The 24350-nt window shown below is 39.6% G+C and overlaps 1 protein-coding gene and 1 long non-coding RNA gene across 10 annotated transcripts in view; one reads left to right on the top strand and one right to left on the bottom strand.

The window, feature by feature from the left end:
* TMEM232 (transmembrane protein 232) overlaps positions 1 to 24350 on the top strand; it is a 231039-nt gene that overhangs the window by 132791 nt on the left and 73898 nt on the right. For 7 of the 8 annotated variants that reach the window (XM_081941005.1, XM_081941006.1, XM_081941007.1 and 4 more), the window contains 2 exons: positions 3387 to 3556; positions 13989 to 14167. In XM_081941005.1, coding sequence (XP_081797131.1) covers positions 3387 to 3556; positions 13989 to 14167 — 349 coding nt within the window. The remainder of the gene's footprint in view (positions 1 to 3386; positions 3557 to 13988; positions 14168 to 24350) is intronic. The other variant, XM_081941008.1, reaches the window with a different exon arrangement.
* LOC309386057 overlaps positions 15387 to 24350 on the bottom strand; it is a 90868-nt gene continuing 81904 nt past the window's right edge. For both annotated transcript variants that reach the window (XR_014174343.1, XR_014174344.1), the window contains 2 exons: positions 20438 to 20609; positions 15387 to 18864 (listed from right to left, as the gene is read on the bottom strand). This is a non-coding gene — a long non-coding RNA (uncharacterized lncRNA). The remainder of the gene's footprint in view (positions 18865 to 20437; positions 20610 to 24350) is intronic.

Here is a 24350-nt window from a genome sequence, read left to right as displayed (position 1 = left end):
TTATTAGAGGATCTCACCCTCCCTTCAGGTTTGGAAATGATAACACACATGCATACACACACATACCATTAAACAACCTTGTAACTGACTGCTTCTTTATATGAAAGGGAATCAAACTACATTCATACCAACTTTACCATCAACATACTCACATTTGCACTGCAATCATTAATTTCACATACAAAAATCCCATTTCATTCTTTCTTCATGCAAAACAGTTATTACAATTATTTCAGGGAGCTGTACATAAGCCAATGAGCTCCATTTTCTATTATTAAAGGATCTCAACTTCCCTCCAGGTCTGGAAATGATCACGCACTAGATTGTTAATGCCTGTCTCTGCCCTGGGGTGTTCGTTTCTAATTTGGACCTGCCAGCGGACGCTGGCTAATTTTTAAAGATCCAAATTCTATCTTGATATCCCAGCACGCGCTGGCATTTTTAAATATCAAGATGTATAGAAACAATGTACAGAGATGTTTGTCCACACATTGTTTGCATTCAGCCAGGGTTCTAGGTTGGCGCTCCCAGCACACGCTGGCATATTTTTAAAGATCCAAACCCTATCTTGGTCTCCCAGCAATTTCTGGCATAGTTTTAAAGACCAAGATGTATGGAGACTTTCATTAACACATCGTTTGCATCTGGGTGGGGCCCTTGATTCATCTGATGGTGGCCAGAAAATCAGCAAATTTGTTGACAAAATCTAAATCAAAACTGCCTTCTGGAGGCCAGGTTTTTACTTTAGGACTAATAGAGTAGGTTGGTCAGAAAAATGTGCAGAGGGTTTTTACTCAGGTTGAAGGCAAACCTTTAGTAGGAATTTCCTTCATTTCATACATGCACACACAAGGCAACACTCTCCTCCTCCCCCCAAAAGGGAAAAAAACCTCTATACTCACCTGAAGAGTACAATCTTCTAGGGCTGAAAGACATGAGAACAAGGTTCCCTCCCCCACAGAAAAGGCATTGTTGGAGGATTAGAGGTAAGGGAGGGGCGTGGGGGTGTGTAGATAGCTTGCAGGCAGAGTTTGAAAAAAATAAAACCATCAGTTACTCAGCAGATAAACAGATAAACATTATGGGGATATCACAGATGAGAAATGGGGTCTGGATTCACATGCTTCAGGAAAGAAATGAACAGGTAAAATCATTTAAGCACACAATAAATGCAAGGATGAAACTTTTCTTGCAAACATTTCCTGGGTTGTTACTTTAAGGTATAGGCAAGGAAGGAAGGAAGAAAAAATATATCTTTACTCTGTCTCTGCTGGCCAAAACAGATGCAAAGCAAGGATTCCCTCCACCTTCACTCAGTTTTGTGGGCCCAACAAACTGAGCGAAGGCAATTTCTGCCAGCTTACTCTTTTCTTTCTTTGAACACTTTAAAATTCTTGTCTTTTTTTGGGGGGGGGGATTGGAGACATTTTATAGTTACAATTACCTCGAGGGCACACAAAGACTTAGACATACACACAGAGAGACAAAGAGGGCATAACAAAACTCATGAATTTCACAAACAAAATCATTCCCACCCTGAATCTCAGTTAAATTGGGGAAGGCACAAATCTTAAGAAACAAAAACCACGTGGTTGCATAGAAGACAGAGTAAGAGACAGACGAGAAAAAAGAAACATTTCAACATTTCCCTTTTCTTTTAAGTACCTTTATGTAGCCAAATTAGTTTTCCTGTGTCATCTTTCAGCAAAGCCCATTTCTCACACAATTTCCTTGCTCTCAGCCAAAATCTTGGCATCTAAGGAAATCTCCGAGGGCACTTCTGGCCACCCACGAGCTAACGCTTCCCATGACCCTTTACATGCAGGGCTCACTTTGGCCTAGCCGGGTGCCACCCGCCGTAAGTTTTCGGAAATAAAAAAAATTCCGGGAAGGACTTCGATTCCCTCAACGAAGTATTCGGCCCCTTTCCTCGTAGGGAATTCTGCTAAGGTTTTCCAGATCCAAAAAGGTGATCTGGGGAGGACCTCTGCCCCTCTGCAGTTAGTACTAGCACCTCCTTCTCTCTTTACACACAATGGGCCTTTGCTTTTTTCACAGGACAAAAGCAGCAACAACAGCAAAATGCATTCACTTTTCCATCCATTTTCACACACACTCTCCTTTCCCTAACAGAAGGTCCGTGCTCTGGCCTGACCCTAATACTTTCCAGGCTCTCTTGGTAAAACACACAGAGGAACCAGGATCCAGCTGTGATTGGGAGAAAGATTTCATCACTCACACACATGCAGGCATACACACATTTCCACGCTTTGCCATGCTTTAACATTAAATTTTAGAGAATTAAAATTTAGAGGTACTCACCTTCTTTCCAGGCAGCCTTTGAGCTCAAACTCAAAACCCCTTTAAAACCTAGATCCAAATGGTTAAGGCCAAGATAAAGTCCACCCACAGACTCAATGGGGTCTGTGCCGGCATGGGAGGCTTACCTGGGCCATATCCATTTGTTAGGCTAGCTTGGAGTCCCATCTGGGGGGTGCCAATTGTTGAAAGAAATGTCCTTCTGGGTTCGGCTCCAAGTGGGGAAAAAGACACTGGAGACATGGAAGCTGCTTGGAAAGATGGTTTAATGGTGGACAGGACCACATGGCCCGAGCCCTGAACAGAAAAGGCGATCACATGCTTCAATGTTGGTGGAGAAGAAGAGAAGGGAAGAGAAGGGGAAGAGCAGACAAGAAGAAGGGCTTGCAGGGATTTTTATAACCTGTTCAGTCCCACCTATCTGTTTCCTGTTCCTGTGTAAGAAATGTATTCTGATTGGTTGCCAGACTCACATGGGCCCATGCAGGGGCAACCCTCTAGGCTGTTTTGAATTCAGGTTTGATTGAGTTCAGCTGCCATGTGGTCACTTGAATAAAGGCTTATATTATCCTGCCTTATCCCATCACTCTGGAGTTAAGAGGAGAACTCTTTATTATGTAAAGTGGACTAGCTTGGCCTTCTTAATGGCCCATTGACAAAGCGGGGAAGCTGCAGGAATTTACTCTGTGTTTAAAATGTGTTTCTCCCTTTTTCACATCCAGGAAAATATAATATTCTGCCTTATCAATATTTCCTAGGATATTTCATTTTTCTGGGAGAGGGCTAGGTGATAACTTCCTACAAGAGGAAACATTTATGAAAAATATCTGAATAATATAGGAAGGGAAATGGACTTCTGTATCTTATACAGATTATAAAATTCTTCCATTAGAATTGTGCATGTAGTATTTTGTCAATCCACAAGAGGTCACACAATATTTATATATCCATTCTAGAAAATTCTTTGCTAAAGATTCTTTTCATTCTAACAATGGTCAATGTTACATAGTATCTAAAATTCAACAGGACAAACTAACAAGGTGTTGTTGTTGTTGTTTGTGCCATAGCATTAGCAGCATGTGAAAAGTGCTATCAACTTTACCCAAACATCCTTTTTATGGTGCAATTTATGCTGAAGGCTGGAGAAATTATCTGTGAAACAGCAGTGGTTTCTGAATCACAATTAGAATCCCAGGAAAATTTAGAAGAAATGAAGGAAAACGCACTTCATGACACAGTAGGTAACACATAAATGATATATGGTACATCAAGCAGCATTACCATGATTAAATAAGCATGATTAGTAATTCAGTGAGAACTTTAATAGTTTGAGTGGCAGATTGGCAGATTGTAAAAAAATAAGAAAAGATATGGGATATCCTGTTCAAAGCCTGGTTCTTTGAAATCTTCCCTATCAGAAATATGTTGACCTAATGAAGCATATATACAGATATAGAGAATTGGATCCAAATATTTATCTTTTTAACAGAAGTTTGTAAATTATGAAATGATGTGTATAAAATCCATTTACTAGCAATTTGGGTGGCCTCATCACAGAGACTCAAAATGATACTTAATCTTGATTCCTTGGTGGAACTTTGTCTTTTTTTATTTTTTTTATTTCCTGAAACTTTCTAGTCCTCAATTAAAGATGTGTGGGAACTACATGCTTGCTTTCAGAAAGACAAAAACTCTAAGTAACACTAGATTAACGTTTAGGATGTTTTAGACACATAATATGAAAGTAAGCGCTATTGAAGGAGTTTCTCTTGCTTGGAAAATATCAAATTGAAAAAGAAGCCAACAGAAGTCAAGCTAGTTAGATGCTATCATGAGTGCTGCCACTAATGAGACAAGCAAAATCTTACAGGTATTGAAGAAACCAGTACTAATACCAGTAGACCATCCTAGTGAGTGACTGTACTAACAGACCATCCTTGGTCACAAAGAGTTGGAAGTGACTAAAATGGAACTGTGAAAAACTCTTGCCTGAAATTTTGGAAAATTGCATTTGAGATAGACCTGGTATTTATAACCTATGCTCTTCTTCAGGTGTATATGGCTACCACACTATATAATTACTAGTCATGAGGACTGTGATTTATGGAAGTTGTTCTCAAAAATATCTAGAAGGCTACAATTTACTGTATTTTTTGGAGTATAGATTTTGAAGAGGCAAATTTAAAAAAAAAGTTTTTGCACTCTGCAGACCTTCAAAAAATGGGCTGTTTTTTGTCAAAACGCACCCTTTTTTGTAAAAAAAAAAAAAAGGACATAGCCTTTAGGAGGCTTATAGAGTGCTCCTTCGGGCTTTGGGGGGGGGGGGCAAAAATGAGCAAAAAATGGCCCATTTTTCATGAAAACGGGCCCATTTTTTGTCAAAAAAGGGCATGCATAGCCTTTAGGAGGCTTATAGAGTGCTCCCGGGGGCTGGGGGGGGGGGAAACAAAAAACTGCCTATTTTCTCTCATTTCTGCCCTCCCCAGCCCCCAGGAGCACTCTGGAAGCCTCCTAAAGGCTATGCACGGGCATTTTTGCAAAGGGGGCAAGGTTTCAGGAGACAAAAAAAATGCTATATTCAGTGTTAGATGCACCCAGATTTTCACCCTTTTTTGAGGGTAAAAGGTGCATCTTATACTCCGAAAAATACAGTACTTATCCCTGGAATAGACTAGGAATGGAAGAATGTGGATTTTTGGATTATATTTTCTGGCAATTTCAGGCAATATGATCCATGATGAGAAATGCTGAAAACTATCATTTTAGAAGTCAGAGCAGGTTTGCTTCCCCTGCTGTTGACAATTTGGCATTTCCCCCATTTTCCTCAATGGCCCTGCTTTATAGAAGTTGTAAATCAAACTATGTGGTGTAGGCAGGGCCGGATTTTCCTATAGGCTAACTAGGCTTCAGCCTAGGGCCTCAAGATCAAGAGGGGCCTTTTATTTATCCGTGCCACATTTTTTATAAAGGTTAGTACCAATTACAACATGTTTCATTTAATATATTGATATATATCACAGTAATGATGTATTTTATTATCTCTCATGTAATTTACAAACTTAAAAATGGGAGGTGAAAGGGCCCCATTAGTGGAATAGCCTAGGGCCTCTTTTCATCTAAATCCGGCCCTGGGTGTAGGGAATCTTGACACCTTTCAAATGATAAAGCTTCAGATAAAACAGATCTTTTAATTTCGGGAAAGAAATCTTTGGACTCAGATAAAGGAATCTTCGCAAACACAAGAATAAAATAATCCACATTTAATGTAGTATAAAATAATTTGGGCAACTGATCAACCTGGATGAACTCTGCTCTTTGTTACTGGTTTATTACACTTATAACCCTTCTGGCTGGCAAAGGCCTCCTGAGACACGATGTGATTAAATTTTAGTGGTGGCGAATTTTTCTTTGAGAGAGAGTATGGTTCTTTATCCATTAAAGAGGCATTGGTCGATTCTTTTGTCAAGAAGCTGGACTAACATATACTGGCTAATTTTTGAGCAGTAACCAATGTTCCCTTTTTTGGGAAGGTTATTGAGAAATTAGTCATGTAGCAATTTCAGAGGATTCTATATGAAGCAAATGAACTGGATTTCTTTCAGTTAGATTTCAGACCTGGGTATGGGTGTTGGGTAATGAACCAGAATTGGCTGTGATTTTAGATGACCTCTGGTGGGCGTGGGATGGGATAGTGCATCCATCCTTGATCTCTTGGTGGCTTTCCATACCATTGATCATGGTATCCATCTGGACTGGCTGTAGAGGCTGGGGGTGGGTGGCACTGCATTGTGCTGGATCTCTTTCTTCTTCCATAGATTGTTCCAGTCAGTGTTGATTCAGAGTGAGAGGTCCTGCCCTTGACCTTGACCTTGGGGGGTGCTAATGAGTTTGAGGCATTCTCCACTCCAGTTTAACATTTATGAAACCACTGGGGAAATTAACCATAGCCATGCGGTGAGGTACTATCAGCGTGCTGATGATACCTAGCTGTATATCTCCACCCTGGTGATGTTAGTGATGCTGTTTAATAGAATAGTCTTTATTGACCAAGTGGACAAACTAGGAAATTGTCTCTCAATGTAAGCTCTCAGTACATATGCAAATAACAAAGTAATGTAATCATAAGATAATCATAGGATAAAAAAGTAAGGTTCTACATTTAGGCAACAAAAACGAAATGCACAGTTACAGTATAGGTGGGACCTTGCTCAATAGTAGTAACTGTGAGAGGGATCTTGGAGTCCTAGTGGACAACCATTTAAATATGAGCCAGCAGTGTGCAGCAGCTGCCAAACAAAAGCCAACACAGTTCTAGGTTGTATAAACAGTGGGATAGAATTAAGATCACGTGAAGTGTTAATACCACTTTATAATGCCTTGGTAAGGCCACACTTGGAATACTGCATTCAGTTCTGGTCGCCACGATGTAAAAAAGATGTGGAGACTCTGGAAAGAGTGCAGAGAAGAGCAACAAAGATGATTAGGGGACTGGAGACTAAAACGTATGAAGAACGGTTGCAGGAACTGGGTATGTTTAGCTTAAGAGAAAGAAGGACTAGGGGAGACATGATAGCAGTGTTCCAATATCTCAGGGGTTGCCACAAAGAAGAGGGAGTCAAACTATTCTCCAAGGCACCTGAGGGTAGAACAAGAAGCAATGGGTGGAAGCTAATCAAGGAGAGAAGCAACTTAGAACTGAGGAGAAATTTCCTGACAGTTAGAACAATTAATCAGTGGAACAGCTTGCCTCCAGAAGTTGTGAATGCCCCAACACTGGAAGTCTCTAAGAAGATGTTGGATAACTATTTGTCTGAAACGGTATAGGGTTTCCTGCCTAGGCAGGGGGTTGGACTAGAAGACCTCCAAGGTCCCTTCCAACTCTACTATTGTATTATTGTATTAATCAGTGGAACAACTTGCCTCCAGAAGCTGTGAATGCTCCAACACTGGAAGTTTTTAAGAAGATGTTGGATAGCTATTTGTCTGAAGTGGTGTAGGGTTTCCTGCCTCAGCAGGGGGTTGGACTAGAAGACTTCCAAAGTCTCTTCCAACTCTGTTATTCTATTCTATTCTATTCTACTCTACTCTACTCTACTCTACTCTACTCTACTCTACTCTACTCTACTCTACTCTACTCTATTCTATTCTATTCTATTCTATTCTATTCTACCAATAATAGAATGTAATAGGGAAGATGAGAAGGATAATAGTAATATAGCCCTACTGGATGGATAAATATCCTTAGACATAAGACAGGGCTATGGGAATTTGGGAATTAGTTGACATTCTAATATGATCATTGGAGGCTGTTGAGATCTGTATGGGGACCAACAGATTGCAGATTAAAGGGCTTTGGGTTTTGGAGCCATCAGGATCTAGAAATTTACCATATTTTCTTCTAGACATGGTGGCACTGCCCTAGACTGATCTGGTGCACAATCGGGGGTTCTTTCTGGACTCATGATTAGATGACAGTTGTGGCTAGGAGGGCTTTTGCACAACTTCAGGTTGCATACCAGTTAACCCCATTCCTGGAATGACTGTGCTCAGTCACTTATGTCGTGGTCATCTCCTGCATGGATTACTATAATGAGCTTTACAAGGGGCAGCCTTAAAGATCATCCAGAAGCTTTGCCTGGGGCAAAATGTGATGACAAGAATGGCTACCAGTTTGTTTCCAGGTTCAATTCAAAGTGCTAGTAATCTGTCTGTAACCTTCAGTAAGCTAAATGGTGCATCATAAGGCAACAATTTTTGAAACAAGTTATTTCAAATGGCCTAAATGTGATGACAAGGATGGCTACCAGTTTGTTTCCAGGTTCAATTCAAAGTGCTAGTATTCTATATACCACTTAACCTCTATTGTCTGTCTGTAACAATGGGGAAGCAGGCAGAAAGTCAGAAAGCACTTCTGCTCCCACTGCTTTCTCCTCTGCCCATGACCATTCTATTTAGGTAACAAGAAATATCTCTGAACTGATGGCTCAATGAGTCCTGGGTCATCTAGTGACCTATAAAGCACCACACAACTTGTGATCAGGATATTTGAGTGACTGCCTCTCACCAATCAAGCCTACCTGTCCCATCAAATCTGGCAGAAAAGGCAGGTCCAATCCAGGAAGGAATATCATTAGAGTATGTGAGAACTTCAATTTGAAGTTGCCAAGTTTGAACAACACTAACTTAGAGCAAAGGCAGGTTTTCAGAGAATTTCAGAATAATTGCAGGCATGACCCATATGGATCTCTGGAGAGATGTCTTTTAGGTAGCATATTGGAGAAGGTATTTGACATCTACAGCCTAATAGATGATACTGTTTAATTGAAGGGACCTTGAGCACAGCCACACTGCCCAATCTTACTTGGTAGGCAGAAACTGTTAGTCCCTCAAATCACCAATTTTTCCTTTGAATTAAGAGGCAGGCTTGACATGTATTCTGATATAAAAGCAGTGGATAAACTAAAGTGTTTTTCAGGACCATGGATGAAGAATAAGACAGAGATAGAGTCTAAGCTTCAGGTTTCAAATTAAGAGAACCAGTTTTGCTTTAGGAGATGACAACCCCTGATTTACAGTGCCTTGTGAGATTGTTTGCTGTTAAGAATCATTTGCTGTTGCTGTGACATATGTTTCTGATTCCAGCAGGTTCTGCTTAGCCAACCAGCAGCCCTTCACTTGTACAGTGCTGACAGATTCAATGTCTGCTATTCTGCATGGTTGCAGATATCCTTCTCCCTCAACACTCTGCAGTGGCCTGGGTGATTTTTTTTTTTAGTGAACCATAACATTGGCTGCTGGAGTTTTTCACATCAGTTGTACTGCCATGATGAATATTATTTTTTGCCCAGATGAAACAAATTTAAAAGACCTTGTAGTAATGCTGCATGCGTTAGGAATACAGGTACTTCAGTACTAGCCTAGATTGTTATCCATCTAAACCAGTATTGTCTGTTCCAATCTTCTTTACAAGGTCCCCTATTGGACTTCAAAATATAATCCTTCAATTTGTTAGTTTTATTTTAAAAAAGAGATAAAAATCTTGTATGAATGATAGCTATAATTTTTGGAAATGACCAATATATTGTGATTGAAAATAATAGGTCTGTGCATACTTCAAACATGCAGAGTCACAGATCTCTAGAAAACATCAAAGAAAAATGTACTGTTCTCTAAATACAGTATTTATGTCTAGCTTTTCTATTATTTAGGACCAGCCTAAATACTTGTCTTAGGGATATTCAGAAAAAATAAATTCTTATTTGGACTAGCTGCTGTTCTAGAAGAAATGAATGTTTTTGTGAGATGGTAGGCTTCCCATCAATTTATAGTAAGACATTATTGTGCCTTTGCTTCAGAAAGAGATGGGACAGAGGTGGTATTCAGCCAGTTCCCTCTGGTTCGGGCAAATTGGTAGTGGCGGCTATGGGGGGGCCACGCCCACCCGCCCTGATGTAATGTGCAAGCACTGTGCATGTGCAGAAGGCGCACGCTCACATTTGCGAACCAGTAAGGAAGGTAAGTGAATCCCACTGCTGAGATGGGAGATCCTATGATGTAGGTCCCGCCACTTCGTAAGACTGAAGAAACAAAGCAAACCTTCATTTCTCCTTGAGCAGTAGTTGATATAGTTAACTCTTGCATTTCATTGATTAAAACCCCACAGCTTTATGGAGACATTCAAGAACAGTACTGATTCAAAGTGGTGCCACCCCTGCTTCCAGAGAGGCCCTTATTTGTATCCTAATCTCACAGGCTTAAGTTAATGCAGGGCAGAAGCTGGAACCTCTTCTGTATATTTCAGCATGATCTGAAATGGAAAACTCAAGGGCTAGAAGCTGGGGTGAAATCCACTTTTTTTCTCTACCGGTTCTGTGGGCGTGGCTTGGTGGTGGTGGTGGTATCATGTGACTGAGTGGGTGTGGCCAACTATGTCACTCAGGTCACCCACCAAGCCACGCCCACAGAACCAAGGGGTACGCTTCCAAAATCGCCGCCATTTCCTCCGCCTCCTCTTTTCGCAGCCTCCTTACAAAACACACACATACACAGATCAGAGAAGGGGAAAGTGTCCTCCCTGCTCTTTGTATTCACCAAACTGCAAGATGGGATAAAAAAATGCTTGCAAAACTTTTTTTTTTTTAAAAAAAGCCTAAAATCCAAAGATCTCTCTGCTTGCTCCTTCCTCCAATGATGGCATCTGTTTGCATGGCTGCCCCCACCTCCCAACAGCCATTTGTTAGCCCAAGCAAGGGGGGGGGGTTGCTGTTGTTTTCACTCCATGTGAGGCCGCCGCACAGGAAAGCAGCAGCAGGGGGAGGAGGAGAGTGGAGCAGCCTTCAATTCACGGACTTGGCTTCTCACCCCTCCTTTCGCTACTGTTCGCTTAGCGCTTAGTAGCGACTGGGCCTGCAATTCCCATGGCTGGCAAGGCATCGATCACCAATCCACTGCCTCGAGGGGATTACAGAGTGAGTCACGAACCTTTGCAGCACTGTGCCTCGCTCGCCTCTCCTGACCTGAGCTCTTCCTCAATGGCTGAGGGCTACAGGGATGGCCTGGGGCAGGAAAAGTACTGACTGGTGATGGTGGGAGGCGAAGGAGTGGGCACGTCTATGCTCACTATCTAGTTCATCCAGGTGAGAGACCCGGAATGGGGTGGCGGCGGCAGTGTCAGTTTTTTTGTCTTCCTCGGCGCTCTGCTCTGATAAGGGTGGGGTGCAGCAGAATGGCCAAGTGTCCGGAGCCCCTTTCTCTTCCTCTGTCATGGCCTCGCTACTGGTGGGTGGGCACCTCCTCAGGTGCCCACCCACCAGCAGTGCACTGGGGAGTGCATGCACACTCCGGGAGAGGTTTTGAGGCCTGAAGGGAGGGACCCTTCTCTTTGCCTCATCGCTGTTGTGCAGCCGAGAGCTCGAGCTTTTCTGGGCTCAGAAAAGAGTGGATGTGAGAAGAGACCGGGCGGGCAGGGGCAGGGCCAACCAGCGGTGATTATAACTGGTTCGGAGAACTGATTAAAATCGTCACTACTGGTTCACCCGAAGTGGTGCGAACTGGTAGGATTTCACCCCTGACTAGAAAGCCTGGAAGTTATTTTGTTTTAAATGACCCAGGGTTCCTGTTTTATATTTCCTGGCTTCCTGGAGGATGTTACAGAGATGTATCCTGCAAAGTTTGAGAAGTTTGAGGAGTAATTTATTGTCTAGAACAATTTAATATATTATAGAAACTGAACTCCATTAATAGTAATTGAATCACCACCCTGATATTTTTAGCTCTCTCTTAATAATGTCCCTGAAATCTTTTCTGCTTTGTTACTTTTTATAGAAAGATTCAAAATTATGCCAAAATTATACCAAAACAATGGGAGTTATTTAAATAAGGAAAACAATAATAGAGTTATAAAAGCAGGCTGTATATGGAACTGAAACATGGTGAAACAAGCATCTAATTATTCAGCTCACACGATTACTTTGAGAATGGGCTACCTGAAGAAACCTCACGCACAAGTGATTATGAGGAGATTTTTTTTTGTATGCTAAACATTAGTACTTAGTAAAGTCTTCTTATATTAAATATGCATACCAAACTTTTCAATTTTAAGTACTTTTTGAAGAATTGGATCTTTAATCGGACTATGGAGAAGCCCCGTATCAGCCTAAAATGGTAGTTTTTGTGAATTTCTTCCTTTAGCAATTCAGAAAAACTTTGTTTCCCCCAAATTCCACCACATTTATGAAAAAAGATGCTCTTCTTTTTACATGCTCAGTTAAGCTGAGAATGTTTTCAAAATTATTAAACTGGATTAAGAATATTGGGCACCTTTTCTCACATGTTGAACTATGACAATAATATAAATAAATCTCCCCAATCGCAATATGGCATAAATATTATAAAACAAATATAAATCAATCATCCCCCTCTCCAATTATAGGAATCATGGAGTTGCACAAAGTTGTAGACTGGGCATATATAGGGGAAAGTAAGTGTACAGCTCAATATTTCAGTTAATTGTCTTATATATTTAATTAAAATATTTTTTTAAGATTATAAAGAAATTAGTACAAATTTATATTTTGCTTGATTAAAACAGTTGCCATTGAAGTTTTATTCTTCATTATTTGAATAAGTGACAGATTGAATCACAATCATTAAATGAAATAGTGATATTGTGACCCAAACTTTTGTATCTAAAACTGGGTAATCTTGATCCAGATGATTTCTATTTCAAATGATGCCTTCTCTAAGTTTATATTAAGGTAATTTATATAAAATTATTTTTATGCAAAAAATTATTTGCATTTAATTAAAGTAAATCTTAATTAAAATTTCTGGAGTTGTTGTTCTTTTATTTTTTATGAATGATTCCTAATATGATCCCCATAGTTACTTATGATACAAAAAGGGGAAGCATCAAGATCATATATAGTACAAAAGCTGAACCCTCTCCCATTTTTTGCAATATTGCAAAGATTTCTGAGAATCTTTTTGTATGTGGTACACATGCTTAAAATAGCACAGTGTTGTATGTTAAAAAATTATCAGGCATCAACCTATACAAATGACTTCTTATCTGTTTACATATGTAATGCATTCTTATGCCATCTATGAGATAAGATTACAGGGTAATATATATGAGGATAAAGTATCTATAAAAAAACTAGGGTTGTACACTGATTAAGTCCAGTTTTCAAAACCAAGTCACCCTTACTATTAATTGTTCTAATTGCAGCCGTTTGGAACAGTGGTAAGATTGTGGTATGTCGAGAGTAAGAGAAATGCATTTATCCATTGTACAAATAATCCATCATTTCTTTATATCACATAAAAAGGATTTGGATGATTCTATATTTGAACCTACTCTCTTGCAAATAGCTGGTTTTTTTGTCATTCAATTTTCCATTCTCATTTGACCAATGTTTGCTTCATCAATTGTCTTAAATGTAATTTTGCTTTCCTTCCCCCTTCTTCACCTTCCTTTTTTTCTACATCAGCAAATCTAGGTAGTAATATTTTACTTAAAGAAAATTGGTATCATTCATCATCTCACTAATCATTAATTAACTTTTTATTACATAAAGCCAAACAAAAGTGCGTTGTTTCTGTTTTGTTTAAAGTGACATCCTTTATCCCTCTTCTCAGTTCTACTTTGGCTCTATTGATAAGTATGTTTGAATTAACATATTAGGCAGTTAGTGCCATCAAACACCTATATACCAATTTCTACAAGTGTTGGAAATTTTCATTCTCCCATAATAATCTAATTTCTCTGCTAACTCTATCCTATGATGGTAAAACACACAAATCTATCTCAAGATGGATTGGAAAACTTCTACAGTAGAGATCCCAACTATGTTCACATACAGTTCTACTTAAAAATTAATGCAATACAATGAAAAACTAACATCAAAGAACATAGGGAATCATAGCAAATGAAATATTTTATTCTTTTGACCGCTGTTTATTTTTTAAAGGAAACAGTAACAGCAACAAAATACAAACAACACAAATGCATAATGAAAATGAAATTAGAGAAATTCAGCATGAGAATATAATACTATTAAAATCAGATTTTAGTTGAAAAGAGATGCAAATCTATGAGGAGAATTGCCAATTAATTTTGTATTTGAAATGTCTTATTAATGGATTTAACTTTTTGTTCTTTTTGGTAGACATCCACAACTGCCAGCTCAGCAGCTGAATTTAATTCCAAACAAAAGCAATTCAGAATTAAGCCATTTCTTTGGCACAGCCTTCTTGTTTGGGTTTGTGTACATAACAGCAGCTCTCAAATAGATGCAGTCCTCCTGCATGTCCTATTCTATAAGGAACAGCTTCATCAAAAAAACTGGTAAGGGCAATCTTATAACTTGATATACCCTTGATGGAAACCACTTTTGTGCTGAAATGTTAAATAACCTTTATGCCTAAATGTTAATCACTCTACAGTTGCTTGTCAAAAAGATTTACAATTTTGGTGCCAGAAAGAGAAGCAATTTATATACTTTGTATTGCTTCACTTTATCTAGAAATTGTTTCTGTCTTTTTGGCTAGGACACTTAACCAGTCTGCTTTTATTAAATTATGTCTGTTATTGATAGCAACTTCATTTCATGATTTCAAAGTACAGTATCTGTCACATAACTAAACAGCTGCAGTGCAATGTGCCAATCCTTCTTCTGGGACCGATACTTCCCTTCATTTTTGGGTGCTCTTTATGCAAAGTGTAATAAAACTAATTTTGCATGCTTACAATTAATTTTATGCTGGAACTGTATTCTTGATTGCTTCTGTTAATTGAAGCCTAAACAAGTTATAATTGCAAACTGCACTCATTGGAACTTTGCCTTATGCTTAAACTATTTTGCTAAGAAGAAATTTCTCAGATGTACAAAATTATATGGAATTATAGGAAAACTAATGATATCCCTGTTCTGTGATTTTGGTCTGAGGTCTTTTTGGTGGGTTTAGAAGTTGGCAAAATGGAATAAATGCAATGATTTTTGAGGATTAATTTTGTATTTCTTATGTTTAACAACATGGAGGAATGCCAACAGGTTATGTTTTAGCTAAATGTCAATTGGACGTGCCTGGCTTCCATTTAAAAATAACCTCCATGGTAACTTTAATTTTATGTACCGTAGTTTTATTTCCTTTGAATGGAATTGGGAAGCATGAAAAAAATGTGACATGATTCAAGCTGCAATTACAGATGTTTTAGGTGTCAAACCGCAATGCAGTGCAAGGAGGAGGTCACACTGTTTTGCTTAGCTTAATCTTATAACCAGGCAAAGCATTTCTTGAAATCTTCATGTCTCTAATATGGATTCATCAGAGTGGTAAAGTTGTCTGGAGGTCCTAAACAAAAGTGAGGAGGCATATCACAATGTAAATATTATAGAGGAGTTACTAGACTAATTTCACTGAGTACAGGAAGGCAAAAACTATTTGCCCAAGCATCAAGAGATACTTTGCTGATTCTGGTCTCATTATTGAATGACTTGTTCATGTAAAGTACACTAATCTCTGCTTAACTGCCTGCTAGACCATATGTTACCTTCAGGCTAGTATCGTGATGGTGAACCTTTGGCACGCATGCCACAGGTGGCACGCAGAGCCCTCTCTGTGAGTCGTCACCTAGCTCAGCCCCACTACGCATGCGCACGCACCTCCTGCCAACCTGCTGATTTTTGGCCTCGAGTTTCAACCATTTTTTGCCCTCCGGAGGCTTTGCTGAAGCGTTGGGCTGTTTTTTGCCCTCAGGAGGCTTCAGGGAATCCTCCTGAAGCCTCCGGAGGGAGAAAAATGGCCCAACGGGCAACCCAGAAGTCTGTTCCTGAACTTCCGGTTTGCATGTTGGGCTGTTTCTTGCCCTCTTCAGAGGCTTTGTAGGAGCCTGGGGAGGGCAAAAAACAGCCCAACACGCAAACCGGAAGTCCCGAAATATTTCCTTAATACACAAGGAAATATTATATTGCTTTAAGATATATTATTTACAGAGTTGTACTGGTACATTCTTTAATCATTATTTACGTACCCACGGCACAATTTAGCAGTGTTTTCTTGTTCAACATTAATATTCCTATTTTTGCTGGTGACATATATCAAGTTTGACTTTTGATCACCTGTGGGGAATTTGACTTTTTCTTCTCTTTTCTGCTGCAATTGCAGAAAAGTCCTTAATGAGGGCTTTCATTGCTTGTGTGTCTTCTTTAGTTTGTGCACATCTAGTTATAATCATGTCTCTACAGTAAAGCATGCAAAATGAAATAATAAAGACTTAGAACTGCTTCCAGTATTCATAGGTTGATTTGATCATTGCCTTTAGAGAGCAACTGAACGGAACAAATTGTTGAATCTTTTTTCTTCTCAGACAGGCTTGAGCAAATTGAGCTTATTGTTCAAAGCGGGAACGTGAACAACATAAGCTACAGTCAATTCTAGTCTGCAAATACTGTACAGAAATATTTATTGGAAGGATGGGTGCAAAAACATGCAGACTTGGCAAATTAGGTCCGGCGCCCTGTTGGATTTGTTTTCTAAATGCAAAGTTATTCTGGACATTGAATGTACTCTCACAATTTAGTTAGCCATTCTTCTGAAGAGGGAATCAATGAATCTTTTTCAATGAAAACCATATAAAATATTTGCAGTTGTTAACATATTCAAATGCCTATGGATGGGGAAAATAAGATGTGTGAATTAAAAATGATCACCTGAAGAACTCTAATTACAGATACGTAGGGAAATGGTTTATTGTTTAGCAAAGGATAGTTGCTCATAAAATGAAAGGCAAGGTCCCTCTGGGTCTGCAACTAGAGCCCTTATCTGTGTTAGATAAAATTTGAATGGCTGCTCAATATAGCCCTGTGAGGGGATTTGGAGGAAAAGATAGTGTACATTAGTTGCCATCGTTTTCATAGGGTCGCCCGACAGAAACAACAGGAACTGCTCTGTCAGATCCTAGCTAGTTGGTTCGGTCCATTTAAAACATCTTTGAAGAGGTAGTCCCAGACTCTTGCTTGACCCTGGGAAGCACATGAATGGGAACTACTCCCCAGAAATCCACCAATTATTTTTAAGGAGATCAAGGGTCTTTCAGACAGCATTCTAAGGTTTGGAATAATGTATGCAGAATTATATCCCTGACTGAATGGAAGGCAGTTTTGCTCTTTGGCAGAAAAGAGATGACAAACTGTAGACTTAAAGGTAAAGGTTCCCCTTGCACATATGTGCTAATTGTTTCCGACTCTAGGGGGTGGTGCTCATCTTCATTTCAAAGCCGAAGAGCCAGTGCTGCCCAAGGACAAAGTGATCATGTAGCCAGCATTACTAAACGTGAAGGTGCAAAGAACACTGCTCCTTCCCACTGAAGTGCTCCCTATTTTTGTACTTGTATTTTTACGTGCTTTCAAACTGCTAGGTTGGCAGAAGCTGGAACAAGTAACGGAAGCTCACTCCGTTATGCAGCACTAGGGTTTCAAACCGCCCAACTGCCAACCTTTCTGATCGACAAGCTCAACGTCTTAGCCTCTGAGCCACCAGGTTTAGAATTAGTTTGTATTCACAGAAAGGTATGTATGTTGATTGGGCAACATATGCCTAGCAAATATCACAGAAATTAGAAATATAATCTCCTAAGACAATAAAAAGAATACATTATACTCTTTAAAAGGAATCTATGATATGACTAAGACTTCAGATGGTTATAACATTATCCTAGATAAACTCCAAGTCAATGTAAAGATGGATATAACTGAAGCAAGGTCTTCATGAAATCTTTTAAGAGATCTGAATGCAAAATCAAAAACAACAACAATGAAATGACAATTAGAGTGCTGTGATAGCTGTAAGATATTTACACAACAAAGAGGAAGAGCAAATATGAACATCTCAGAAAGTATGTAACTGTAATCTCAATGGGTGAGACAGAACAATGATATGAACTGTGATTTCCACCATGAAGTCAGTCCAAACACCTAGCTACTACCTTGGTTAGGAAAGGGATCAGCAGAAAGATGTGAAAGAATGATTTTATCCAATTAAAACAGCAACATGTCTTCCAGTAGTGTGGTCTTATCTTTTTCTTGCTGCAGAATTACACTTGGTGGGAATTCAGCAATGGTAGATAATCATCCAATTGAATGATGTGCTTTTCACTTAGGGATCAATTTGGAGTCATAGTTTAACTTATTTTTTGACAACTTTTTAGAAATGTGTGATTTATAATATAATTCACATAGGATCATAGACCAAGTCCCTTAGTTTTATGGTGTAATGCAACAGCCAAACCAATTTTATATAAACAACAAAAATATTTCAAAAGGTCACAGGGCTTTGAAATCTGCAAGGAGTCCTATTTATTTATATGAAAAACATATTTCAGATTCAGAGAGAGTAGAGTGCACTGTGCAACTTAACATTAACTGAGGAAAAGAGTGGAAAAGACATCACTTTCAGAAAGTTATAATCTTGTCTCTGGCAGAATATATTGTTGTACCAAGTATGTATTAGGTGTCTTTATAAATATATGCTGACCAAAGAAGCATTGCCATATATCCTAAAACTAATAAGCATCAAGTGAGTCATCTTGCTCTTCCTAGAGGCAATATTTTTGTGAGATGTTGACATGAATGAACCATGTTGAATGAATGGTTTGATTCTTCAGCGTATCTAGACACCATGACCCCTAGACAGATGGTCATCAGTTTCAAGAGAGTTGGGAAGCAAGAAGCAGTTGAGAGAAAGTGTGGGCATTAGACTAGAGCGGGTAACTTCCAATGCTTGCTCCAAGTATCACTTCTGAAACAATGCTGTTCTATTCTCTCTATTACCATAGAAGATGAAAAACTGGTGTGTAACAGAGGCAGAGAAAGTAACAAGTCATGAACTGAAGGCTTTGGAACTGGACAAAATTTGTGTTTTCATTTGGAAAATAGGGTGTAACGGACAGAGATTTTTAACCATATAATATTTCTTCCTTCCGTTCTCCTCTGGTCAGATAGATGATGCAGGCAATTTGATTGCAAGTTTCATAATGATGGATCTCTGTGGTGTAAGACATAACAGAGAGAAATATGAAATATCCCTCAAATAAGAAAGAATATCTATATATATAAAAGCGAAATACCATTAACGCATCATCATGAAATCTCCAGAACCGTAAAGCCTACAAACTTGAAATTTGGCACGTATGTTCCTCTTGGCTTCTAGGTTCCTGCTAAGAAAGGATTTTTTGGAAATGACCATCAGATCATTAGTATTTCTTGTATAGTTATTAACACACTCTGATGCTAAGGAGTTAGATATTCTACTCCCCCTCCCTACCTGAAAAGAACTCTGTTCTAACTGCCAGTTGAGTGTGGGCATGGCCAGCATGTAACACATCCAGCCTGTGGGCTGGGAGTTTAGATATTCTACTACTACTCCCTACCTGAAAGGGAGAGAAGGGGATAAGATAGGAGAGGCCTCTGTGGAGCAAGTCTGAGGGAGAGAAGGGGATAGGAGAGGATCAATGGGGCCAGCCGGAGGGAGAGAAGGGGGATAAGATAGGAGAGGCTTCTGTGAGGCATGCCTGAGAGAGAAAAGGGGAGAGGCTGATCATAACTACTCATTAATGTTCAAGCTTTAACCGTCAATTTATCAAGCCTGATCACATAATTCCATAGCGAAGCATGGGTATCCAACAGACTAATCTCAAAATAAAATAAATATCCCTAAGAAGCTCAACAAAGCATGTTATATCTGTGGAAATTGAGGAAAAGAACAGAAATTAGTAGAAGTTACTGTATCACTTGCTCTCTTTACCTGTGCTGCTTCAGGCTAAGGCATTATTTAAATTTCCATTTCTTTCATAGCCTGGATTTATACCAGTATTATATACTACTATTATATCAGTTGCTTTGCACTTAGAATGGATGCGTTTTAACATACTGTTCTGATGCTATTTCCCCTTATAAATGTGCATTTTTCCTTACTGCTTTTATTACAGTTCTTTGGCTCAATTACAGCTAGTAAGTATTTTGAGTTTCAATAATGACAGGATCCTACTTCGAGAAAGTACACATTATTTATATAAGCAGAAAAATGAATCTTTTTTAAACTTATAAATTTAGAGTCAAAGAATAAAAGAATAATAAAATGGATTAAGAGGAAGCACCATTTAAAGGAAGTAACAGGTAAAATACCTTAAATTTCAATAAGAATGATGTAAAGAGATATTAAAGAGATTAAACAATAGGGGCATTACATCTTGCAAATGTAATTGCCTTTCCATGTGAGTGGGAAAAAATCTCCAAAATATAGCAAAAGGGTTGAGGTAAAAATTCCATAAAGAATTATTTTGGGAATTGGATCTGTGAGTTTGAAAATCAAGAACTGAAATATGTTAGTTTCCGTCAGAAATAGCACACTGCTATTAGTACTTGGCTTACAGTAAGAAAGATAATTTGCATCTGGAAGCATGGAAAGTGTTTCTCCTAAACCAGGACTCACGTAACTCAGTTTAAAAAATTGAATCAGTGTCACTGGTGCTTGTGAAGTTGAGCAGAAGAATTTAGTTAGATAGAAGTAAGGCTAATTTAACTAAGAAAAATAACTAAATAACATAAAAGTAACTGACTTCTGTGGAATCAGGAAACAGCAAGCAACCCACCCAAATGGAGGATGAGCGGGTGTCTATTTTCTTCCAGATTAAGTGGTCAGAAAAAGTATTTCTTTTTAAAATTGTTTCAGATATTTAATAATGAACAAGTAGGTGGGGTAAACTTGTTTTTTTGCCCCTGGGAATGGAACTGTAAGCAAAAATGAACATGTGTGTTAGTGATGTGCCTGCTACTACTGTGCTATTGTTGCCCAAAACAAGTGGCCTGTTTTTCAGTTCTCCTTATTCTCCCACAAATATGCCTCATGCTCATGTAAATACAGTGAATATTTTACGATACTGTTGGCAGTGTGTTTATTGCACAGCATTTATATTTGGTAACTCTACCACTACCATTATACGTACACAGATTTTTTCAAGTTGGCTTCTGTTATTTGACATTTCAGTTAGTTCTTTCTTAATAACCACTGTTCATTGACTATTCATACTTGTAATAGGTTCAACTAGTGATAGTTCCAGATGTTGCAGCATCCTGCAGTCATGTGGTCACTCTTTGTGACCTTCTTTATCGGCTTCTGACAAGCAAAGTCAATGGGGAAGCTGGTAGCAGGTTGCAAATGGGGACCATGTGAGGTCCTTACTTAACCATAAATGGTGATTCACTTAATGATGACAACTGGGAATGCCAGATTTTCCATCACTAAGTGACGTTGTCATATGATGTTGCACTTTATAACTATATTGCTTAGCAACAGCAATTCCTGTACCAATTGCTGTAGTTAACTGAGGACTATCTGTAGTGCTCATTTGTATGTTTGCAAAAGAATTGCTTGTTTTCTGTCTAGAAGTTCCTATTTTATATCCTGATATATGAGGTATTGAAATGTCCTAAATGTAGTATATTCTTTCATAGTTAATTCTCTTTCCAAGATGAGCAGTATTTGCTGTGAAGTACTATGACCCTGTATACCCCATAGGGCCTACAACTTAAGATTCAGGTTGACCTGCAATGACTACACTGAATGACCTATAATATTAGTAAGATATTGGTTGAGGTCCTGTGCTGATAGATCTGCTTCCATCTGCTAAGTTAGGAGAATAATAATCACTTGTAAAAATATTTAACAACCTCCCAATTAAAGAAATGTGAAGTTATTGTTTATGTCTGAGGCAATCACTTTATTAAATTTACATACAGATAAAAGCAGTGTGATGATAAAGCATACTTAATTTGTATAAAGATCACTTTAGAATTTGAAGTGTCTACAATTTTAAAAATTCTGCATCATTTAAGCATGCCAATTAAAAAAAATATAGTAATATAGCAAAGGCTCGTGAAAATCATAAATATAAAAGCATCTTAAGGAAAATAAAAATTGATTTGGCTGGCTAGCTAATTGGCTGAATATTGAAGTTAGCTATTTAAATATGATATAGGTACAGGAAATAGTGCAGTGGTGGGTTTCTACCGGTTCGCACCGGTTCTGGCGAACCTGTTGGACAATGAACCCGGAAGTAAGTTCCTGCCCCGCCCCTATCACTCACTTGCTCACCCCTGCCGGTTCAGAAGCCACTCCATTGCTCGCTCACCCCCCTTTCTCCCGTTCCTCCTCTCAGCGATCTGAGGATTCCCCACCCCACTTTTCCCTTCCCAAAAGATCGCTGAGAGGAGGAAAGGGAGGATTCCCCACCCCACTTTTCCCTTCCCAAAAGATGGCTGAGAGGAGGAAATGGAGGATTCCCCACCCCACTTTTCCCTTCCCAAAAGATCGCTGAGAGGAGGAAAGGGAAGGGAAAAGTGGGGTGGGGAATCCTCCCATTCCTCCTCTCAGCGATCTTTTGGGAAGGGAAAAGTGGGGTGGGGAATCCTCCCTTTCCCCCTCTCAGCGATCTGAGGATTCCCCACCCCACTTTTCCCTTCCCAAAAGATCGCTGAGAGGAGGAAAGGGAGGATTCCCCACCCCACTTTTCCCTTCCCAAAAGATCGCTGAGAGGAGGAATGGGAGGATTCCCCACCCCACTTTTCCCTTCCCTTTCCTCCTCTCAGCGATCTTTTGGGAAGGGAAAAGTGGGGTGGGGAATCCTCCCATTCCTCCTCTCAGCGATCTTTTGGGAAGGGAAAAGTGGGGTGGGGAATCCTCCCTTTCCCCCTCTCAGCGATCTGAGGATTCCCCACCCCACTTTTCCCTTCCCAAAAGATCGCTGAGAGGAGGAAAGGGAGGATTCCCCACCCCACTTTTCCCTTCCCAAAAGATCGCTGAGAGGAGGAATGGGAGGATTCCCCACCCCACTTTTCCCTTCCCTTTCCTCCTCTCAGCGATCTTTTGGGAAGGGAAAAGTGGGGTGGGGAATCCTCCCATTCCTCCTCTCAGCGATCTGAGGATTCCCCACCCCACTTTTCCCTTCCCAAACGATCGCTGAGAGGAGGAAAGGGAAGGGAAAAGTGGGGTGGGGAATCCTCCCTTTCCTCCTCTCAGCGATCATTTGGGAAGGGAAAAGTGGGGTGGGGAATCCTCCCTTCCTCCTGTCAGCGATCTTTTGCTAAGGGAGGCTTCTCAAAATGGGAAGCCCATCTCTTTGCACCCTTCAATCCGTCTCTCTCTCCCTCTGACCTCCCCCAATGGCTCAGCTTGAAAAACTGGGGGGAACAGAGGAAAAGGAGGAGGAAGGAAAGGGGGGAGAGAAACGGGGGGAAGAGAGAGAGAGAAAGAGTGACACACCAAGGGGGGAAGTTGGGGGACTTCCCTCTAAATACTGACGCCCTCTGCTTTTGGGGGGAAAGGAGAGGAGGGTCCTTGGTGATTTGTGAACCTCTACCCCCTATTCACCCTATCCCAGTTAAGCCAGCTGGGTTTGGGACCCAGCCTTTCTAACTTCATTTGGGATCTTCTAACATCCCACTCCCACCCGGTCACACGGCCAGCAAGCCACTCCCACCCGGTCACATGGCTGGCAAGCCACTCCCACCTGCTCACATGGCAGGCAAGCCACTCCCACAAAGCAGGCCACACCCACAGAGTAGGTTCCAAAAAATTTTGAAACCCACCACTGAAATAGTGATGTATTTATGGCATATATTATGCCAATATATATTATGCCAAGATTAATACATCTTTCAGAGAATCTTTATTATATGAGAGGAAATGCTAAAAAGATCTTATAAGCAGTATTGAGTTACTGCTTATTTCATATGCTTCTTTACTGTTTTTTAAAGTGCAGTGTATTTGGTAGTTGTTAGTATTGATTAATTACACATACTTCTGGCCTATTATTATTGCTTGATTCCCTTTTGTAGCCTATATATTTTATAAAACTTGCAGAGATGCTAGAGCTTGTTAAAGAGTTTCAGTAAAAAAAATCAGCAGAAAAAAACACTTTAGACTCAAATGTCCTTTAATTAACAGAAAAAGCACAGCAGTGTCGGTGAGATTATAAACAAACAAAAAAGGACAACCCCCTTTTTAAGGCATGCCTTATTTGGAGGGGAGTGGGGGAGGAGGAAAAAGGGGCAATATAAAATAAAAGAATAACAATAATGCTGAAACAGTCATAGAGAATGAAGACAAAGGGACTATGAGTTCAGCAAGATGAGTAGCTTTATAGGGGAAATTAATGTGCTTCAGAGTACTGCAAATGATTTGACATTTATATATACAGAGACTCGAACAAATGAGATAGTGAAAAGCCACATTTTATTCAGCAAGTGAGTGTTCTGGGAAGCAAAGCTTAGAGTTTATTGAAAAAGCTTAATTGCCCTATAAAAACTCTTGCAGTAGCTTTGTAGATCAGTGGAAATAAGGCAGGAATGTTTAGTGTCAAAACCACTATTACTGTAAAGGACTTTATAAGCACAAACCAAACATCTGCCTGAACTTAAACAGCTTTCTAAACATTTAAAAATTGGGCTTAATTGTAGCTTAATTAAATAAAA

Source organism: Natrix helvetica (genome assembly GCF_964273705.1).
Source record: "Natrix helvetica genome assembly, chromosome: 2".
In the NCBI taxonomy this organism is placed as follows: domain Eukaryota; kingdom Metazoa; phylum Chordata; class Lepidosauria; order Squamata; family Natricidae; genus Natrix; species Natrix helvetica.
This window is presented reverse-complemented; position numbering and strand designations above follow the sequence as displayed.